Raw genomic sequence first — 23,817 nt, 5'->3', positions numbered from 1 at the left:
GAGGGTTGTACTTAGTTATTTTATCTACTCAGCCTTAATAATATTGTGATCAGATTTCAATGAGAAGAGCAGTCTTTTCTTTAATGTTGTGGAGAACCACGTCTGGCCTATTCGCAGCAATAATTTTATCAGTATTTACCGAGAGATCTAACACAGTCTATAGTGCTCATTTTCCAGCACAGTCCTCGCCTTATATTCATAACAAGGACACTGCTCCCTGTCATCTACGAGTCCTAATTTCAACGCGAACGCCTGATGAACAGTGTTTAATGTAAGATCGTGGTGATGCAGATTTCCTTGTCAGCCAGACTGGCGCACTCAGTTATAAAATGGTCAATTGTCTCCGATAATTGGTGACACATCCCGCACTCATCACTGATTTTCTATGAACTGCTTGTAATTGTTCATCGCAACGACCTTATCCTGGATGGCATGTAAAAACCTTCAGTTTCTCTAAATAGAAGTCCGTCCCTCAGCCAACGCGTTTATGCGACCTTATTAGCATTTTCGTGGGATTGGACAAATCTACCGTGGAGCGCCTTAGATTTCCATGCTTGGATCCTATGTCTAGTTGTAATGATACTATGTAGAAATTGTCAACATTCAGATTTAGAGGGGAGTAACCCTTGTCAGATGCAACTACTGCTTTGTCCAATGATGATGTTTCAGATCTGGAGAGAAAATATCACTTCATTGAAGCAATGTATCTGTTACAAAGTGATTTTAGGTCGAGGAGGCCTCTATCATTTTCTTTAAGAGATATTTAGACATTTCACTTCGGATTTAGGGTGATGCATTCTGTATTTTGTCGGCGATGCGCGTACAAAGATGTTCATGTTTCAAGATATCTGGGACCAATAAACATCTCCTAACAAGTATATGAGAACATTGTTATTATTATTAAATGCTGGCTTAATATTTTTTATTTTATTTTAATAAATTACAATCGCTTCTAAGAATTTTATGAAAATTTCAGTACATTTTTTATTTTTACATTAAACCACTTAACTTTTCCGTGAATGAAAAATTATTTTGTTCAAATAAAAAAGTATGTTGTGCAATATTATACGTATGTATATTATTTTTATGTATGTATATTTTTTTCCAAGATTATATCCAGAGGTCGTATGTATTAAAGTATACAATTGCATGTGTTGGCATCACTGATCAATTTGTGGGAAAGCGTTGTTAGGAAGAGTTGTAGTAGATGTTGTAATTTTGTTATTGTGTACTTGGTGTTTACTTTGTTTATCTGACTAAGTAAGTAATGTTATGCTATTCAAATATAAATCAATAGAATTTAAGTTTGAATTTTTTGTATTGATCAATTATTGGTGTGAACTTTAACCAGTCATGTAAATTGTTCTAATTTTAACCCACCGGTCTGGTCTAGTGGTTAACGCGTCTACAAAGGTTGGCCTTATATATATATACATACATACATAATTTGAGGAACCAAGTGGTATAGTGAGTGTTCAAATCTTATAACTGGGAGATCTTTAGTTCTAGTTTTCATGATGTCTTATTTTTTTTTAACTTATTATTTAAATAAAACACATGAAATAATGTTAGGTAAATATATTAATAAGAAATAGCAAGGTGATCAGGATGCAGAAAAAATATTTTTTTTAATTTAATTAAAAATTCATCTTCAGAGTAATTATTTAATAGTGCCATCACAAATGAATCAATATCAAATATAACCTCATTCAAGCCACTATAAAACATAAAGAACAGTCATTAAGGAATTATAAGAAAGCTGTCTATGAGAGGTGTTTGGAAGAGTCTATTTAGTATTGTTGTTAAGTGTTTGATTTAATTCAGTAATATTTTGAAAGGATTTTGTTTGTCAAAGGTAAGAAGGAAATACCTTTGTCGTTATTTCATTCTGTTTCATCTGTTGTTTTCATGATTGTTTCTGTAATTTGCTGCAGTAAAATTAACCCTTGCTACCTTGTTATTTAATTTCTGGCTGATTTTGCATATTTTGATTTAATTATTTTGTTTGGATTTTTCAGTTGCAAGATTTTGAATTGAATTGTTACCTTGGCTTCTTGGTAGTTTAATGATCGTTTAAAGTACTTGCTGGAATTTTGCAATTGTCTTTGCTGTTGTGGCCTAATTTTCTATTTTTACCCTAAAACAAAGACTGTACAATTGCTATTTGGTAAGTATGTTAAATTTTAAATTGTATTTATTTATTTAATTGATATAGACAGGCATGAAACCCATGAATACAAAATCATATTAAAAAACCAACATAATTACATAACAAAATTATCATTCATAAGTTAGAATAGCTCTTGAAAAGGTTAAGGTATTAAGTGTACTTTACATAGTATAGGTGACATAGTAATAGATAATCTATGTGAACCATGAAAATTTTGAAAATTATACCAATCAATGTAGTTAATATGAAAGTTAAAAAACTGCAATAAATTAGGATACTCAAAATAATTACTAAAAATTTTAGTAGCAAATATTAAATCTGTCCTGATCAGAAATCTCTCAATTCTTGGTATTTTTAACAAATTAAAGATATGAATAAAGTTATGATTGGTAATAGAATCATAGAATTGGCATAGAATCACTGATTTTATATGCAGCACATGTAAAAAAAATTCTATGTGGTATTTCAGGTAATTTTAATTGCAAGTCAGCAAAAGGTCACCATACAACAGAGCTTATTAATTTTAATTTAGTACTTCATAGATGCATGACCTAAAATTTTAATAAAAATTTGTATAGTCTCTTAATAAAATTTATCATTTTTAGTGACTTACAGTATTACCAGTTTATTCATTGAAGGATAACTTGCTATCAAAACATACAGCTAAGTCTTTAATAGAAGATACCTTTTGTATTGCAGTATTATTTTATATTATTCAGCTGCACAATTATATCAACATTTTCAAACCTTCCAAATTGAATATGAAATTAATTTTTTTAAAGTTAGCAGAAATACTATTTTTGCTCACAGTTCAAGTTGATCGGAAGTAATTGAATATCAACTAGATTTGTAGTCGGCTTAAACAATTTCATATATCATCTGCAAAAAATTAAAAAATGCGAATAGCATATGAATAAACAGTAATTTATAAATACAAGGAAAATTTGAGAACCCAAATGCATGCCTTGTCTTAATCCATATCTAACATAAATAGGCTTAGAGATAAAATTATCAATTTTAACATAAGGAATTCTATTTGTACGAAATGGATATATCCAAGACAACAATTTATTATAAAATCCACACGCAGCAAGTTTTTTAATAAGTAATTTGATATTAACTACACCAATGGCACAACGAAAATCAGTATAAAATGATTCAAGATATGAAAGAATGATTGAAGAGCTTAGTTAAAAACTGTACAAAAAAGACAGAGCGTTTCTTCACTAAAAGAGGATGATTATATTCTGGGCCTATGAAAGAGTTATCATTAACTCAAATGGCTTTTCAGTATCATTCTCAGTTAAAATAATGCAGGAATCGTTACAGTTAAATGTAATTTTAGTTAAGGAAAAATCGTTAATCTATACACTTTCACATTTTTAAGCGAAAAGGTTATATAATATTGGCGCCCTTATTAGCATACTCACTTCAAAAAGCGTACAAGATGGATAAGATCTGCTGTTGTCATTTTTATTAGCAAATTTAAAAAAAAATCTTTGACAAAGAGTATTGCATACAATTTCTTTTTAAATAATTCTTAATAATAAATAGATTACGTTTTTGAAGCTTATGGAATTTTTTGTTATTAATAATTGCGATAATAATTTCACTAGAGAACTGCTTCGAAAATTAATTTTTTTTTATAAGTAGTTTTGGTACATGACATTCAACAATATTACTGTATTACTGTAGTTGTCGCCATGGAAGATGCTACTTGCGTTTAAACTGTTGTATATCTGTTAAAAAAAATCACACAAAAAATGAAGGTGTTATTGGAAACTGCAGTTATTTTTTAACTAAATGGATTCAGCCAATTTTAGTTACCATCATGTATTTCAAAATGAGGGATGGGTCAATGCATTTGATGTGAGCCAAGGATGGTTTGACCAATTCAAAAAAAAAAATTGAAATTTACCCACTTGGTTCCACATGTCTCAGGACCTTAAAAGTATTATTTTAAATTTTTTTAGTAAGTCAGGAGAATTTCGTATGTTCCTTCACTGCGAAAGTTATTTAGTTTATACAGTCTTAATAACTAATTTATAACAGTTTTATTTAAGCATTTTTCCTGTGGTGGCCATTTTTGTTACGGTGCGCACACTTATTTTTGTGATTGTAAGGGCTTACAAAAAGATTCATAACTAAAGAAAACCATTAGTCCTGAAAGGATAAAACAAAAAAAATTTATTCATATTTTCTCAAGGTATAAGATTGTTTCAGTGGTTTATTTACATATCTCTCGTCTTTCTGTGAGAAAATTACCAATAAATTTGAACATGAAAAATACAGAAATTTCACTTATGGTCATTTTTTTTTCAAGAGGCAGTGATGGCATGCACAGTTTGAATTATTATTTTTATATGTAGGTATATGTTAGTAGTTTTACCATAAATAATATTAATGGTGATACACATACCCCTAAATTTTTATGATTTTTTGAAAACTAATTTTTTTACAAAAAATTTAAATTTTGGCTTTAAATAACTTTCATGGGGTTAGCTATAAAAATCTCTAATGTGGACAGCTTACAGTGTTTTTGTAGATTTTTATGGAAAATAAAATAGTGTATTGTACTATTAAAAAATTATAACCTCTCAAAAATCATGAAAACCCTGTTAAAAGCTATATGATTTTGACTCTCTAAATAAGTTCTCCGAGGGGGTTTGTTTGTTGTCTTCTTTGCACTTGACAGTTTTTATATATTTTTATATTTAGCGCCTGTGCTGTTGAAGTAAATGTTTTCAATATTTTTTAAAATTGCTTTTTATTACTTACATTAGTTATAGTAATAGTTTTTTTCAGTAATTTAATTATAAATTAACCAATAACAGTAACCTAAAACAATTTTGATTTAAAAATATTTGTAAAACTTCCCAAACTGAGATCTCAATGAGTAGCCCACATCTTTTTTTCAAGAATTCATCTTTATATATTGGTGTATTTTTGTTCACCAAAATAAAATTCTAACGAAGAAAAACTAAATTGTAGCAAAATTTTAGTAATTCTTCAATGAAATAGCCTGTTTTTGTAGCAATGAAAGTTTATTGTTTAGTGTGGTTAAACAATAGCTGTGATATCTCTTCTAATATGTCTCTTGGAAAAATGAACCTGCAGATCATCATTTTCAAGGCTAATATCTACCACTTCTATCCACCATTGATAGTCACCAGATGATCTTCTTAGTCCTTGGAGTCTGAAGTAAAGTAACATCTTACAATGCCTTTTGACACAGGAACATATTTATGGTAGCTTCTAATACCTTAATTTTTAATTAATTTTTATGGAAGTGATACACCCAAAATGCTACAACCAACATCCAATCGTTCAATTTTGTGATGTGGGGCAATATATTGCTCTTGGTTTTTACATTCGTGTAGATCTTTGTTCTGCTGAGAAAAAATACTTTTGAAACAGTTAAAAGAAAAATACTTACCAGGTACTAAATTTAAATTTGGAAAATCTGTGACACTTGGTAAAGATGTGAACAGGTCACCGACTAATGTCAGACACACCAGTCTGTAACTGCAAAGCTAAATGATGCAACAAGCATAAATGAGCATGTTGCAGCATGAATTTTCCTGATGACTGGAAATTAATTCAAGCGCCTGTTATAACATGAGCACTGCAATTGAATGGTTCAAACAAGTCTATTTCAACTGTAGTATTAAGTATAAAAATATTAAATCGCCAAGAAGACAAGAAATCCCTTTTATTAAATCAAAATTGTATTGCTTGTAGCAAGTTTTTCATGATTTTTGATAAGTTATAATTTTTTTATTGGCACAGTACACAAGAAACTATTTTATTTTCCATAAACATCTACAAAAACACTGCAAGCGGTGCAAATTTGAAATTTTTATTACCAGCCCGTCAAAATTATTTGAAGCCAAAACTTAAATCATGTAAAAAGATTAGTTTTCAAAAATGTAGGGTTAAGTATTATATCACTATTGATATTATTTGTGGTAAAACTACTAACAATACCTACATGTAAAAAAATAATTCAAACTGTGTTTGGCATCCTCGCCTCATCAAAATAAATTACCAAAAGTAAAATTTCACTGTTTTTCAAGATCAAATTTATCGGTAATTTTCTCGTAGAAAGAAGAGAGATAGGAAAGTAACCGCTAGTCCATTCTTTCACCTTGAAAAAATATGAATATATTGCTTTTTGGTTCATTCTTTCCAGACTAACAGTTTTTTAGTTACGATTGTTTTCATAAACCCTTACAATCACAAAAATAGGTGTGTGTACCATAACAAAAATGGCCGCCACAGGTAAACTGCTTAAATAAAAAAAAAGGACTTTTTTTTAAGGTCCTGAGACATGTGGAAATCAAGTGGGTGAGATGAATTTTTTTTGAATTAGTGTCAACCCTTGGGTCACATTAAATGGATTGACCCAGAAAGATATTTGGAATATATGTAAATTTGTACAATGTAACAAAAAATAAATATGGTGGAAAAACAAAAAAAAGTTTCTATGTGTGGAAATTTACTTTTATAATTGAGATTAATAAATTCCTTAATGTATGTGTGTGTGTGTGTGCGCGTGTGTGTTTCCTGAATGAATTGCAAAAATTCAGTTAAAAACCTCCAGTAAAATAAACACTGATAAAAAATAATTCCTCTGTAGCAGAGATTTGAGTGTACAAGATTACGCATTGTTTACATATCATTCTCATCTAATTGGCCCATGGTAGGGTAGTTTTATTGTTAACTACTTGAACAAATTGCAACATACACATTAAGGGAATAAAAAGTATACATATATATTTAATAACCCTTTGACAACATTTAAAACCATTGCTTTCTTTCCTTTCCATATTAATTCTACACAGTCTAATATGAATTTAGTTGTCAACATTATTTTTCCCTCTTTATCACACACTGTATGAATTTCATTTTTAATTAAAGTAGATTTATATTGTTTTTGTAGCTTATGGAACTCTCTTCTTATGAATAAATTTATATTCATGATCAATATCAAATCCTGCTTAGGTGTGACATTTTTCATACACTATAAAGTGACATTTCCATGTTCCATGCACTAGCTTCATGCTTATATTGCGATAAAAAAAATTAATATTGTTTACAATCAATTTTTATGAGAAAATGTAATCATATATTCTTATTTAGTAAATTCTGACTATTATAAGATGAATATTTTTATAATCTGTTAAGTATTTATGAGAAATAAAATTAGATTTCAAAATTTTAGGTAACATTATCTCTGATGATCGTGATAAATTATATTTATCATGATAAAAAATTTCACCGTAAGCAATATTAACACTACTGTCAGTAAGATTAGAAAAAATAAATCATGAGAATTACTCGAACAGTTTAACAAATTATTTGATTGCAGAAGCTTACAATTTGTAAAAAACAACATCATCTTGTAAGGTAGTGTTGTTTTCAACACCCATTTATATGGTGAGTAACAGCATTTTTAATATTTAGATTTGTATGGCAACATTTAGCAAAAGAAACATTTCTTAGGTTTTCCATACAAAACCTGGCACAGTAAAGTCACCTAATACTAATAATAATTTAACTGTTGCTGCGCTGTTTGTGTATGATAAGCGAATTACATGTACAATTTATTTTTCTTTTATAAATTGTACAATAAATCATAAACATATTTACTTTGTAGCATTTATTTATTGTTTTTTATTACAGAAAATAGATTCAGTACAACTGAAAGAGGAGGAACTGCTTGAAATTATGAATAATCAACACAGATCTCTAACAATTGAAGAGTTTAACTTAGTTAAACGAGAAAATGTAAAAGTTGAATATGAAGTGGTAAGTGTTAGATTTTATATAGAGTAATGACAATATTAGTGGTGTAGCCATGATTAGGAGTTTTACAATTTGTGTGCCTGCATCTACGTATGCTATCAAATTTTATTTTCATATATCCAGTTTCTGGCTCTGAAATGTCTTAATATCAAAGTGTGCTCATTTTATTCTAATAAAGTGAATGAAATTTAGCCTACCTTTCCAGTAAACTTTCATCATCTGCTAAAATTTTTTCTGGTGTATATACATCTCTGAATGTTTTAACAAGATAGTCAATAATCAATTTTATTTTTTGGTGATTTATTAGTATTATTATCATTATGAGTAAAATTGAGGAAATACAATAAAAGTTTGATTCTTTAGGCTACAACTTTTCCAAATCCAAGAGTTGTAAAAAGGAGATTGTTTGTGTAATAACTTTCAGTTTGTGGCTTTCAGGTAATTCCTGATAGCATATATACACCTACAAACAAAAGCATCTCTTAATTATCAGTCTGTTTCCACAGGTGAAACCTCAAAAACTGGTTTAGTAGTTTTTTTTAAAAATAAATCTTTGACATAAAGAATGTCAACTAATTTATTTTTAAAAAAATAACCAGAATAATGAATATACATTGTTAGGACATATAGAATAGAGAAACAATATGATACTACCGCTTCAGCATTAAATAAGAGTAAAAATGGAACTAGACTCACATATGTTACAGTAACCCAATAAAATGTGTCAATTCAAAATGAAGAGTTATTTCATCAGTGGCACTTCTCAGCAAAAAAGTGAATGACGAATTATTTCGTCAAGGAAATTTTTATCAGGGTAGTTATTTGATGAGTTATTTCATCAAAAACTATGAAGGGGGTTAAATAACTTGCTATTAATTATCAGTATTTGGTGTCATAAGTTTACATGATTTATGTTTGGTTGAATTGTAGTTTTAATCTCGCTTGTCTAATCTAATTGCTTTTACGTTCCTGTTATTTCCTTTTTTCAGTTACTTTTTCTTTCATATCTCCTTCATTATTTTTAAGTATTTTACTTTTTTCTTCTGTCCAGGTAAGAAATATTTCTTCTACAGTTTTTTCCCCTGGAAACCTGAAATATTTTGCAATTGTCATAGTAAATGTTCTTTGATGTATTTTTCTGTTATTATTTTTTGATTTTTAAGGTGTAGAAATAGTTTGTTAGGGTTCATTCTTTGTAGATGACCATAAAAGGTGATTTTTCTTTTTCTGATTAAATCGAACACTTTCTCCATGTTCATTATTGTGTCTTCTTTTCTGTCTTTGATGGGCTGAAAGACCTTTTTTTTAATATTGTTCATTCATTTGTCTATTAGAAGTTGTCAAATGTCAGATGTTCAGTCAGACATAGAGCTTCTGAACAAATGACTGTTCAGTAGTGCCTTATTTTAGCATTCAGTGATATTAATTTTCTGCTGCAGGTGTTTAGTTAATTGATAGATTAGCCACTTTACTGTGTATGGACCTAACGGCTTCTTTTTCAGAGATGTTCGACTTCAATAATCTCCTCTGGGTATTTTAAATCTTCAATTTCGGTAATTTCCTGTGTGTTATTGACAGCTAATAAAATATCATTATAAGAAATTTTATAGGGTTTACTTTTATAATTTAGTAAAATTAAAGGGAAATTTAGAAACGTAACCAGACAACAGTACTGTCTTTTCATAACTTCAACTTACAGGAAGAAGAGCCTTAATGTCCTTCTGAATTGGTGAATCGTATGAAAAATCTTCCCACCAATTTATTTTAAATAAAATTAAATATTCTCTTTTATGGAAACAACATTCCTCTGTTGATGAATTTTTAAATAATAATAATTATAAAATAACACTGTATCTGCATTCTAATCAAAATGTGTTTAAATATATGCTCAAAATAATTTTCAATAGCGCTCTCTGAATTGTGGATTATCTTTTTGTAATTTTTTCATTTTTAATATTTACTGTAACATTATTTCATGTGTTTTATATAAACAGTTAATATAGACTTTGATCGCATCTCTTTTTATCTTATAATTTGTATTTCTTTAATCTATTTTATGATGACAGTATATCTTGATAATAGACAAATTTACAATGGTATAATTAAGTTTATCAGAATAAAAAAAGATATTTTATTGAATATTAATAAATTTCAACATTTTTGTAAGGTTTTTTCATCTTATTTTTATAGGAATCTGAGATCTCATTAAATAATGACATTCCACCTCGGATTAATCTTAAAATTAATGATGTACACACTGTAAAGGCAGAAGAAGAGGAGGAATTTTATCCAGGTCATGTAAGTATTTATAATTATTGGATATTGTAACATACATGGTGAGGTTGGACAGAAACCTGAAAAAGAAACTAAATTATGAAATATAGGTAATAGGAACTATGGTAACTAAAGTACACATGCCTTTGACGATGAAAAATTTATAACTTATTTCTTTGCAATGGCGGCCGAAATATTCAGTAATGAAGTAAAAGAATAAATCTATCTTTTCCTTAATGAATTTCCTTAATTCACAACTTCACCCATCTTGGGAGTGAAGAAATAATGAATATTTTTAATATCTTAATGTTCAAGGGAGCTAGGGCCTCGGTTAATGGCTTAAAACCTTCTCTGGGGTAACACAATTATATTCTGAAATTTGAAAGTAATCAGTCAGTCAGGTTCGTCTCACATGATGCATGAGCAAACAGACAAACTATATATATATTCCCAGTTTGAATTTTCAAAATCGGTTTATTGTTTTCTGATATAAGAGCACCACATTGCACCTCCAAAAAATTTCCCCAGGGGCACCCCGTTTGTTACCAGTTCGTAGTAATGATTGGGCTAGTCTCCCATGAGGTGTTCATATACCTCACCACTCTAGCCTCACATGCAGTCCCCAAGGGAAGGTCATTATTGTTAAACAGAAAGAAATTGTTCAAAATTTAATATTACTCATTATTTTTGTAATATTTTTCAGTCGACTGATATGATGCATTCAGTTCAAACTCACCTCACACAGTGATGACTCACAGTTCATTAAAGATTGTGCTTCAACCGGAAAATCTCTACTACTACAGATATATATTCATATTTTTTTTTGAGATTGAACACATATCTAAAAACCTCAGTTATGCTGAGAAATGTGGGTAAAAATTTAGTTGAAATTGATTAAGGAGTTTTTTTGTTTAACCCAAACAAACAAAAATCCTCTGCCTCTATGTAATAGTATAGATAGAGATAGGAAGTATTATCAGCAAATACTGCTTTGTTAAAGTGAAGCTTAATTCTAATAATATATATTAAATTAGTTTTAATTTCACCCAAAAAGATTTTTAATTTGAAAAAAATTAACAGATTGCTGGCATGCAGAATTAAGAAAATGAGTGAAAAATCTCATACACAACCCAGCAGCTGTTTTTAACATATGAATAGATGTTTTTAACAACTTTATGTATTCATTCAGAACAAATAAATTTTGCTGCTTTTGTAAAATAAAGCTTTAGTTGCTTTTATAGACAATTAAAATCTAAACCATGGATACCTATAGACTTTGATTGTTGGGGTTCAATAAACCATATGTCACAGGAATGTTATGCCTGAGTGTACAAGACTACACATTGTTAACATGTCATACATATCATCCTCATTTAATTGGACGTTCATGGGGTAGCTTTATTGTTCACTAGTTGGTTACTAGTTTCAAAAAGAGTAATGACAATAAAAGTGGTGTAGCCATGATTAGGAGTTTTTACAATTTGTGTGCCTGCATCTACGTATGCTATCAAATTTTATTTATATATATCCAGTTTCTGACTCTGAAATGTCTTAATATCAAAGTGTGCTCTTTTTATTCTAATAAAGTGAATGAAATTTAGCCTACCTTTCCAGTAAACTTTCATCATCTGCTGAAATTTTTTCTGGTGTATATACATCTCCAAATTTTTTAACAAGATATTCGGAAAGAAAGTGTTCAAATTTTATTTAATATTACTCATTATTTTTGTAATATTTTTCAGTCGACTGAAAAATATTCGACCAGAATCCACTGTGAACACATGGTCCAACTCTCACCGAACAAGAGCATCAAGTGCATGACCCCCAAGCGAGTCCAAACCATCACATGCCAATTGTTCCTTCCACCTGGGACACATGAAAAAGATGCGCTCCATTGTGTTAGTTTCTTCACAATACTGACATTGATCTGTACACCTCCTTCCAATCCTGCAGACGTAGACCCCAAATGACATATGGTCTATTGACCAATACAGCAGCTACTTCTGGGATCAAAATATAGCTCTAATGTCCTTTTGGATTCTTCCACCTCCTGCTATTCAATAAACATACGGGTCCTTGCCTTCTGTGATCCTGTCCCTTTTTTCCTTGGCTATGAGGACCAATGGTGGCATTCACACCACCACTAGTGAAGCATCCAAGGAAACTGTCCTATATAATTGGGCTACCCTGATTGCCAACTTCCTATACTTGCTGTTCAGTCTGAAGGCCTCCCACCTTACCGCCATCACATACAATATTGTATGTGATAGCAATAGTATCGGCTATATATCCAACACCACCGTAGACACTAATATCCTGCGTTTAGATGCCCTGGGACCTGCGACATGGCCTTAGCCTAATCATTGTTGAGGACATTTGCTCCGCCTTCGTGGGCACCTAAAATAGATTTATCATTGTTTTTGTTAGCTTATTTTAAAAAAATCTTTGGAACCATTGCGTAAAGATTCCTCAACTTTAACAGTATAATTAAAAAATAAATCTTGACTAAGAGTATTACAAATATTTTGTTCTTAAATATATTTTAATAAGAAGGTAGATCTATGTTGTTTTTTAAGATTATGGAAGTTTTTCTCATTAATAATTGTGTAAATTCTGCTTCAAAAATTACATTATATATAAATATTTTTGGTACTTGATTATCAACAATATTGTTAATATGTAGTTGCAGTTCTAAAAAAAATTCTATATTGGTGATAAATATCAAATCCGAGTCAGGTATTGCATTTTTCATTTGCTACTAAATTCAGTTTCCTTGTTTCACTCTTAAACTTCAATATTATATGGCAATATAATAAATAAATATCATTTACAATCAAACTCCTATTTAGTAAATGGTGAATGTTATAAAAATATCTGGTAAGAATTGTTTAGCTATAAGATTTAACTCAAAATCATAGGCAACATTATCTCTAAGGTAAATGATATTTACCATGATAAAAAGTTTTACTGTAAGCATTATTAACATAATATGTCAGTAAGATTAGAAAAAACAAACTCATGAGAATTACCACAAGAGTTTTAACAGATTATTTGATTGTAAGAGGTTACAAGTTGTAGAAAAATCTATAAGATGAGTTGAAACATTTTTTGATAATATTTTGCAAAATCTGGCGTATTAAATTCACCTAATAATAATAGTAATAATTTAACTGTGGCTGTCCTATATGTGTATGCTAAGCAAATTACAGGAGCAATTTTATATATTTAATAAATTATACAAAAAAATCGTAAAAATCTTTACTTTGTAGCATTCATTTTTTTGTTTTTTATTACAGCAAGTAGATTTACTACAGCTGAAAGAGGAACTACTTGATATCAAAAAAGATCATTTAGCAATTGAAGACACCAATTTGTATAAATCAGAAAATTTAGAAGTTAAAAATGAAGTGGTAAGTAAGGATATTAGATTCTGCATACAGTGAAAACACCAATTGTCCAGATGAACCTTTACAAGGCCAGATCTGGATAATTGGGTAAAAATTTACTTTAATAAGTTTTACAAAGGCTAAAATACATATATGTTTTTGCTAAATGAATTGCAAAAAGGTCAATTGAAAAATTCAGTAAAATAAACATAAATAAAATATTTCCGGTTGAAGTGAAGATTTAATTTTCAAATAATGTATTATTTTTTCTTTAATTTCTTAATTTGGATTTAAGCAGTCCAGTTTGTCAGACATCTTGAAAATCGGCATCCTACTGTATTGTTTTTCATTATTATGGCCTTGCATGTAAATTTTGGATTCCATGCAGTTCATTTGTGAACTCGTATATATTAATTATTTAGCAGGTTAAACTTTTTATAGTCCATTTTTTTTCTCTCTACATAAATGTCTATATGTACGATAGAATATTCTTTCAGCCTCTGGAATTAGAGAAACACTCTTGCCTCTAATTTCTTACTTCAAAATGCCTTCAGGCCTAAGCTCATTCTCAGTGATAACTTTTATAAATTCTTTAACTGTTCAGAATTTATATAATAACTATTAGCTTTTTACATTGTGTATAAATTGTTTGTTTAAAATAAAAATTAATAAAACAAATTTTAAACTTCTAAAAATATTCGAAATGTTTTTAAAGATTTTTTATTTTTAACAAATATTTGTTCAGTCAATAATGAAAAAGTATTAAGCCAATAGGCCAATAGCCTCATCAGTGTTGAGAACATTTGCTCCGCCTTTGTGGCCACCTAAAATAGGTTTATCATTGTTTTTGTTAGCTTCTTTTAAAAAAACTTTGGAATCATTAGATAAAGATTCCTCAACTTTAACAGTATAATTAAAAAACAAATCTCAACTTAGAGTATTACAAATATTTTGTTCTTAAATATATCTTAATAATAAGGTAGATCCATGTTGTTTTTGAAGCTTATGGAAGTTTTTCTCATTAATAATTGTGTAAATTCTCAGTAGAGAACTGCTACAAAAATTACATTTTTTATAAATATTTTTGGTACATGAGTATCAACAATATTGTTAATATGTTTCATTTTTTTGTTTTTTATTACAGCAAGTAGATTTACTACAGCTGAAAGAGGAACTACTTGATATCGAAAAAGATCATTTAGCAATTGAAGACACCAACTTGAATAAGACAGAAAATTTAGAAGTTAAAAATGAAGTGGTAAGTAAGGATATTAGATTCTGCATACAGTGAAAACACCAATTGTCCAGATGAACCTTTGCAAGGCCGGATCTGGATAATTGGGTAAAAATTTACTTTAATAAGTTTTAATACATATATGTTTTTGCTAAATGAATTGAAAAAAGTTAAATTAAAAAAACCAGTAAAATTAAGATCGATAAAAAAAAATCCCTATTAAAGTGAAGATTTATTTGAAAAAATTGAAATTATAAGTTAAACACAGAGAGAGAATTAGAGGATCTTCTCAGAGGGCCTACCTTTTTTGGAAATGACTATGATGAATTTCAACAATTTTCTGTCTGAATTGAAGAGGATTGTACGTCTCACCACTTTTCTTATGTAAACTATGAGCATTGAATACAGTGATATTAAAAAGTTGGGAGAACTGCTTTTATATCGCCCGTTTTGTCTTTTTCTTTTGAATAGATATGCTCTCAGCATTTGATCCACCTTATCAACTCAGTCTATAAAAATATAATCGTTGTCAACATTTGGAACTATTGTCTTCTTTCCTTTCCCAAGTACTTCTACGCTCTATATGTTTATTCGTCAAACCCAAGACATCTCATTTATCTTCCCACTTCAACATCATTTTACCCTCCTTATCACACATTGAATGAATTTCATTTTTATTTAATTTTAAAATAGATTTATATTGTGTTTGAAGTGTATGGTGTTTTCTTATTAATAATTGCGATAATAAGTTCACTAGAGGACTGCTTTGATAATTACATTTTTGCATAAGTATTTTTGGTATTTTTTAGTCAACAATATTATTAATACATAGTTATGATTCATCAGCAAAAATTCCTATATCATGATCCATATCAAATCCTGGTCAGGCATGACATTTTTCATATGTTATAAAATTCCATTTCCATGCTCCACACAAGTAATAGTTTAAAACTAAATAATATACAAAATTATTATAAAATTGTCAGCAACATTCAAGAAACCTATTATTCTATTTTTAAATGATTTAAAATCTTCATTAAATCTATCTTTAAATGATCTATTTGTTTTATATATCTTTTCTTTTACTTCCTCTTTTTTCTATTACTTCCTCCTCCCAAATCTTAAGAAATGGCTCATTGGACAAAGATTCATTTCTAATTATGCAAAGGTGAGAGAACTGCTTATTTCGCAGAGTTGGACAAATCACATCATACTGATGATATAAAGAGTTGGAAAATCTGGGTAAATGAATCAAATTGCAAGAGAATTAAGTTGAAAGTTTAAAAAAAATTCTTCAAAACCTTCTTGAACAACCCCCCGTATTTGTTTTAAATTGACTTATAAAATTAATTTTCTCAGAATTAAATTTGTGATTAATGTGTTTGCTATTTTGTTATTTTTTGCAACATACACTTTGAGAAAATAAAGTGTATAATATATATATATATAAAAATAACAATTGTAATATTCTATTAATAGTAAATTCATATAAAAATAAAATTAAATCAGTTTTGTTCATTTTTGGCCTAATTTTGTCATAATATTTGGATTTTTCTAAAATTTTTAGCAAGATAGATTTTAATGGTATTTACTACCAAAAATATTTATTTTTAGGATATGTGATTTGTATATAACTGGTATTATTACTAAGTTCCAGTCAGAATAAAATTTTAAAAAACATTTATTGGAAATTAATTAGTTTGTAATTTGTGTTCTTTATCTTTTTTTTAAAAGGAATCTGAGATCTTATTGAATGATGATGTTTCACCACAGGTTAATCTTAATATGAAAAGCAATGAACTTCGAATAAAAGATTTTCGCACAGTGAAGACAAAAGATGGGATGGTATTTTATCCATGTCGTGTAAGTATTAACTATTGGCTATTGTAACAAACAAGATTTGTCTCTTCTTAATTTCATTACTATGTATATATTTCAATGTGTTAGTTTTTAAAAAAAATGTTTGTAATGTATTTAGTTCATTTTAATTAATATCGATTTATTGAGATGTTTGTGAATGATAAATGGTCAATGTGTGAGAGCAAAGTGTGTTTTTGAAATTCATTAATGACTGAAGTATGTGAATTTTAACCTGTTGATGGAGTTGACATTTTAGTAGGCTTTGGGTGATTTGTTGTTAATTGTATTCAGTGTTCATGTTTCAATATTTATCAGGTAGGCAGTTTAAAGTGGACCTGGTACAGACTAAACATGGTTATGACATAAAATCTGTAAATGAAAAGAAAAAAATATAAAATCTAATTTTGTGTTTACATTAGAAAGACTTGACATATCTACCACATTTTGACAAAAGATATCCGAAGTGATCACCCTGCACAGCTGATGCAGCAATGCTAAAGTAATCATATTGAGAGTCACCTGATGCAAACTGTTGTCAATGACTTCAGTTATTTATTGTGAACATTTGCCTTCAGTTATTGATAGTGTAGGACTTGCAACTAGGCAAATCGTCTAGTCAGAATTGCACTAGACAAATCGTGGTGACAAGGAAACCACTGTTCTCGAAAATTATTGCACTGAAGCATGAATAGTTTACAACAGACAATAATAGATTAGAGTAGTAATATACACCTCCAATAATAGTGCTAATAGGAGCAGTGTGTAAAAGATAACACTCAAATACCTGTAGTTCAAGCTCTCTCAGTTTGGTTTTTAAGTTTCTTGCCCTGTGTGGAAATATATATATATTAGTGTTTCTTGCATGCACACCACTTCATCAGATTTATTTACAAGTTTTTTTAAAATGTATTTAATATATTGTTAAAAGAGGATGCTAATTTAGAAGAAGTCAAAAAATTATATATTTTTATTTTATTTATTATAAAATTATACATTATAAATCATGTTTTTCAGTTTGATCATTATATATATATATATATATATGTTGTATTTTTATAATAAAAAAATCAACTTGAACAACCAGAGTACAGAATTATAAAGTAAATGAAATGACTCTTACCTTATTTTTTATTCCAAAAGCACCTTTGCAGGATCCTGCATCATCAGCTGTATATAATATATTTATATAAAATTACATATCAAACATAATAAAAAATTAAAATATTGTAAATAGTTAATTTTAATATTAAAATTTCCATGTAGTGAAAATATCAAGAAATTTAATTTAAATAATACTAGGTAAAGTTTAGACATTTTTCAGATATTTAAACATAAATACAAAAGATTCCTACTTGATCAACTTTCAGACAGAATATGAAGATGACACTTCTAAAAGCAGCAACAGATGGCAGCACATTTTTAGATAAAAAAAAAAATAATCATAATTTTTATAAATAGTGTGATTTAAATCCACTCAGTAATGTAAATTGGCTTTCCAGGTTACATAGCGTAAATTTATTCTATTTATTTTATTTTTAAATTTAATTTGTTATTTACAGTAGAAGTATTTATTTAATTTAACTGACTTCATATGTTTTTTATATATGATTGTAGTTTTAATTTTTTATTATGTTTAATATGTAATTTTATTTAATTGTATTATATACAACTGATATGCAGGATCCTGCAAAAAGGCTTTTGGAATAAAAAATAAAATGTTGTTTCTTTTACTTTGTAATTCTTTACTTGGGTTGTTCAAGTTTTTTTTTTATTATAAAAATACAATATATTGGTACAGAAGAATATGGCGTTTTACTATAATCTACAGAGCGTCCAGTCTAAAAGTACAGCTTAAAATTAAGAGAACCAGTTAACATAACTTGGTAACGTTTTTTAAATAAACATCAACTCTCGCCATGTTTTAATGTAAATTTGTCTACTTCAGTGTATGCACCTTTTGTAGCTCTTCAGATGCCTAGACAATAATCTAACTCCTGCCAGGTGTTTAAGAGCATCAGCTTCATTATTAGACCTACACCTTCAAATTTTTTGTTTTAAATCGTCCAAATCTCAAACTTTCTTCGTTACAACTTTTAATGAAATTTCAAGCAAAAAAGTTAGAGAAGTGATATTTGAAAGATATAGCTGGCCATGCAATTGGTAATTCATTTGATCCTACATCTGGGGAAGTGTTGTTCAGGAACTTGGTAACATCTCAATATAAGTGTGGTGGGACACAATTTTGTTGGAAATGAATCTGGCAGGATCTGAGGAACCGGAAAATTCTGAAACAGGTCGACATAAATGTGCCCTGTCACAGTGGGCTCCATGAAAATAATCAGTCTGATTACACCATTTTTGTTTCATCATAACTAGACATTGACTATTGGTGTGTCCCTTTCATTTTTGATTACTGTATGGGGTTTTAAGTACATTAAATTTGACAGAGTGTCTAACTATCCTGCACGTATGAAAAGTTGTCTAACCACTAAATAAGATATCTAACTATAAATAAGAGTTTAACTTGTATTCTTGCAAACTGAGTGGTTATGGTAATGTTGTGAACAGTAGAAAGAGATATTTGCAGTCCATAACCACGTCGCCTAATAAAGTTAATGGGACGGACAGTGAATGCGTCGCTTACTTGATCCATAGTCTCATCACAAGTGAAACCTTTGATGATTTCTGTCTCTTTGTCATACCTTGGAGTATGTTAAACTTGGACGTAAAAGAATTGATATTCCATTCAATTTGTACAAACTGTTGAACATGTATACATGATTGATACTCCATTAACCAAACCATGCACTGAATGGTTTTTGTGGGATCAATATCTTGATGGACTACAATCACATTGGAGTCAGCTTGTCTGCACATCATATGCATATTCTACTGACTATTGAAAGTACACTGAACAATTCTTGGAGATTTATGCTATCATTTGAGTCTACTAAGAAATTAGGACTGATTTCCTAAATATAGGCCATTAGTTTTGGATACCTTTAGCCCAGATAATCTGTAAAGTTTCAGCTATGTGTATAGATATGCAATAGGATAAGTAAAGTTTTTTATTACATTAAACTTTACTTGTGAATCATTAAATAATATTCCAAACGATGTTTATTTTGAATATATGTTTAAAATATTCAGTTTTTTATCCATATTTTGCGGCTTTTTACAAAATAGAATAATGTTATTGTAATGGAAATAATTTTACATTAATTCATAATTACTTTTTAATTTTACAGGTTATTATTGATAAATTAACCATCACTGCAAGTACTAAGAATTGTAAGAGATGTGTAAATAATTCGGTATATGATGGAATTATAAAACAAAAATCCAGTGAATGTAATTGTGCGAATGGTGATGTAAGAACAGAAAGTTTAGTCAAGGATATAAGTAGTGAAAATGAGTTACCTCAGCAGAAAGGAAAGAAATTGGTTTGTGAATATTGCAATGAAGGATACAGATGTAAATGTTTTTTAAAGAAGGACATTAACTTTCATGCTAAAGAGAAAGAAAATAATTATCCTTCTAATTTAAAGCAACATCTTAATATTCCTACAAAAGAGAAGAATTATATTTGTAACTTTTGTCAGAAGTCATTTAATAGCAAAAGCTATTTAAAAATACATCTTAATATTCATACAGAAGAGAAGAATTATATTTGTAACTTTTGTCAAAAGTCATTTAATCGCAAAGAGAGTTTAAAAATACACCTTAATATTCATACAAAAGAGAAGAATTATATTTGTAACTTTTGTCAAAAGTCATTTAATCGCAAAAGCCATTTAAAAATACATCTTAATATTCATACAAAAGAGAAGAATTATATTTGTAACTTTTGTCAAAAGTCATTTAATCGCAAAGAGAGTTTAAAAATACACCTTAATATTCATACAAAAGAGAAGAATTATATTTGTAACTTTTGTCAAAAGTCATTTAATCGCAAAAGCCATTTAAAAATACATCTTAATATTCATACAAAAGAGAAGAATTATATTTGTAACTTTTGTCAAAAGTCATTTAATCGCAAAGAGAGTTTAAAAATACACCTTAATATTCATACAAAAGAGAAGAATTATATTTGTAACTTTTGTCAAAAGTCATTTTATCGCAAAGACAGTTTAAAAAACCATCTTGATATTCATACAAAAGAGAAAAATATTTGTAACTTTTGTCAAAAGTCATTTAATTGCAAAAGCAGTTTAAAATACCATCTTAATATTCATACAAAGGAGAAGAATTATGTTTGTACCTTTTGTCAAAAGTCATTTAATCGCAAAAGCAATTTAAAAATACATCTTAATATTCATACAAAGGAGAAGAATTATATTTGTAACTTTTGTCAAAAGTCATTTAATCGCAAAAGCCATTTAAAAATACATCTTAATATTCATACAAAAGAGAAGAATTATATTTGTAGCTTTTGTCAGAAAACTTTTAATCAAAGTCCTCATTTAACATCACATCTTAATATTCATACAAAAGAGAAAATTTATGTTTGCAATTTCTGCCATAAGGTTTTTAATCGGCCTTCTAATTTAAAGCGACATCTTAATATTCATAACTAATGAGAAAAATTATATTTGTAACTTTTGACAAAAGTCATTTAATTTTTACAATATTTGTTAAGTTCACAAGTGAGATTTCTTATACAAATCACACGTTACATGTGTTTTTCTCAAATTCATTTTCACAAATAACATTGATCTTGTATGAATCTAATACCTCATTCTGATTTTGTATTAAAGTTTACTCACATATTTAACAAATAGGAGGATTCCTGCGCCTGTTGTTTGTATTGACCTCAAAGCCTTTTTTTTTTTTTTTTTTTTTTTAATTTGTTATTAACATGTACAAAAATGACTGCTTCTTTCATGTGTCAATTTCTTAAAAATGTTTTCTTATCTTATCTCCTGGTTGTGAGTTATTTTCCTCTTTGTTACACACTATGTGCTCATAAACTTGAATATGAACAGAAACTAACATTTTGAAATATATGTCTCAATTTGTTGTTAATATTCCTATTACATTCTCAAATATATTCTATTCACAATAGAAAAAGGTTTTGGAAAGTATAGGAGCTGCAAAGTTAAACAATAGAGGGCAGAGACTTGAGATGCCAGGTCTCTTACCATACTTTGAAATTTGATCTACTTCTGTACCACTTTAACTCTACTGCTATTATTACATTAATGCTATTGTCGGTTCACGGCTGACCAAAACATACAAAAGTGGCCTGTTTGTGGTTTTAAATAAAATTTAATGAGATTTCCTGATTGTAGCATGAAAACATCATATTACTTAATATACATTATTTCAAATATCTATCATTGCATTTAAGAAATAAAATATTCAACATAATGTGTAGAATATATATAAATTAATAAAACTAATTTGATCTAAATATGTGATATATGTATGAAAATTGCAAATGTGTTTTTTGATAAAAAGATTAACATTTTTAATGATTTTTTTATTTCTTAATACAGACTACTTATGAAAATTTTTTACACGTATTATAAAATAAACAAAGTAATTAAAAATTTAAATAATCGAAAAATGTTCTATGTATGATGAAATTTAAAAATGTCTGATTCTTGAATGAAATGTATTTGTAACAATAAATTGTGATATATCAAAACTAATAGGAGACAAATATGTATTGAAAAATTTTTTAAAAATCTCTTTTTTACTATTTATTTTTTCCACACAGAATCTTCCCTTTCTAATCCACCCTGATATATTTCCCAATTTGTTTATTGATGTGCTCTTCTCTTCTTTGTATTCCCTACAAGTTTTATAAAATTTTTAACGTTACTGAAAGGCGAGACATTCCTCTGTAATTATTGACTCCACTGTAAATTTTGTCTCCTCTTTTGTGTTAAGGATGAATTGGGGCAGACTGGCCATTCTTGCAGGATTTTTTCTGTCTTCCAAATATTTTCTGTAATAGATCATTGATTAATTAGCTAATAATCATACTTTTAAAAATTACACAGTTATTGGGTCCTCACCCGGATGCTTTATTATTTTTTAGAGATCTGATTATTCTTTATTTCTTGTTTATTCAGTGGACTTGAGTTTTCTTGTTTTGTTACTGGTTACAAACAGTTGAGTTTTTTCTGGATTTTTCAGTTTCAACAGTTTTTCAAAATTATTGGCTAAACTTTTACTATCGCAAAATAATATTTTTTATTAAATTTTATATGTACTCAATTTTTTATGAAATAGAGTATTTTATTGTAATAAAAAAATTAGTTTATTTAAATTTCAGTTTTTGAAATGATTATTATATATAAATTGCGATTATTATGTGATGTTAAGAAATAACATTTTGTTCATAAAGTAAAAGATTTTAGAATTATATAGTCTGATTTTATAATATGTCTGTGAAATGAAAAATTTAACATCCACTTAAATATTTAAGTGGATTAAACTATATTTATATACTCTTATTATTTAAAAATTGTGTTTTTGATTATTTTCATATGTACATTCAAAGTTATTTATTTTTTTAATCAAATAAAGTTCTAGAAAAAACAGATCGCTTTTTTATTTAAAATGTACATGATTCCTTTTCGTAAGAACAGTTGGTTGTATTATATTGTGACCAGATGCATTTATCCTGTACCAGTTAGATAATTAAAACTAAATTAAAGCTACCCTCTCTGATCTACGTTGTGAATCTGCATAGTCTTAACTTTTCCGTTTAAATTTTTTAGTGTCCCAGCCATGGGGGTTTAAATGCGGTGCCTTACATAAAAAAGTAGATTATTTTGAGGTTGTTTCATTTATAAAAATCTCATATTTCTACATTTAATGGTATGTCATTGTTATAATCTTAGGCATATATGAACAATGTTAATGATAATTTTTTGCAACATTTTTTTTTTTGTTTAAACTCATTTTCTTCAGTCTATTTCTTTCCAGACCATCTTCTTTTTCTATTTTCCAACTCGTGATTGAAAATTAACTTTCTAAACTGATCTTGTTTTAAAAAAGTTTCAACAATGCCTACGTCTTGGAGAACCTTTTTAATCGCTTCAGTCTAATTTGTTTTGTTTTCTTTCTGCAGA

General features: G+C 28.4%; 3 protein-coding genes across 3 annotated transcripts in view; all 3 read left to right on the top strand.

Moving 5' to 3' along the window:
* The window catches only part of LOC142317897 (uncharacterized), a 95,188-nt gene that overhangs the window by 18,320 nt on the left and 53,051 nt on the right, over positions 1-23,817 (top strand). The gene's annotated exons all lie outside the window — the stretch shown is intronic.
* LOC142334333 (uncharacterized) overlaps positions 1-23,817 on the top strand; it is a 96,862-nt gene that overhangs the window by 37,203 nt on the left and 35,842 nt on the right. The gene's annotated exons all lie outside the window — the stretch shown is intronic.
* Positions 1,185-21,890, top strand: LOC142318541 (uncharacterized). The gene is made up of 7 exons (XM_075355100.1): positions 1,185-1,260; positions 2,019-2,167; positions 7,856-7,981; positions 10,169-10,276; positions 16,607-16,735; positions 19,981-20,985; positions 21,798-21,890. The coding sequence occupies exons 3-7, from the start codon at positions 7,901-7,903 to the stop codon at positions 21,888-21,890; spliced, it is 1,416 nt and encodes a 471-aa protein (XP_075211215.1). The 5' UTR covers positions 1,185-1,260; positions 2,019-2,167; positions 7,856-7,900.

The sequence above is a fragment of the Lycorma delicatula genome, chromosome 1, assembly GCF_047948215.1.
Source record: "Lycorma delicatula isolate Av1 chromosome 1, ASM4794821v1, whole genome shotgun sequence".
In the NCBI taxonomy this organism is placed as follows: domain Eukaryota; kingdom Metazoa; phylum Arthropoda; class Insecta; order Hemiptera; family Fulgoridae; genus Lycorma; species Lycorma delicatula.
This window is presented reverse-complemented; position numbering and strand designations above follow the sequence as displayed.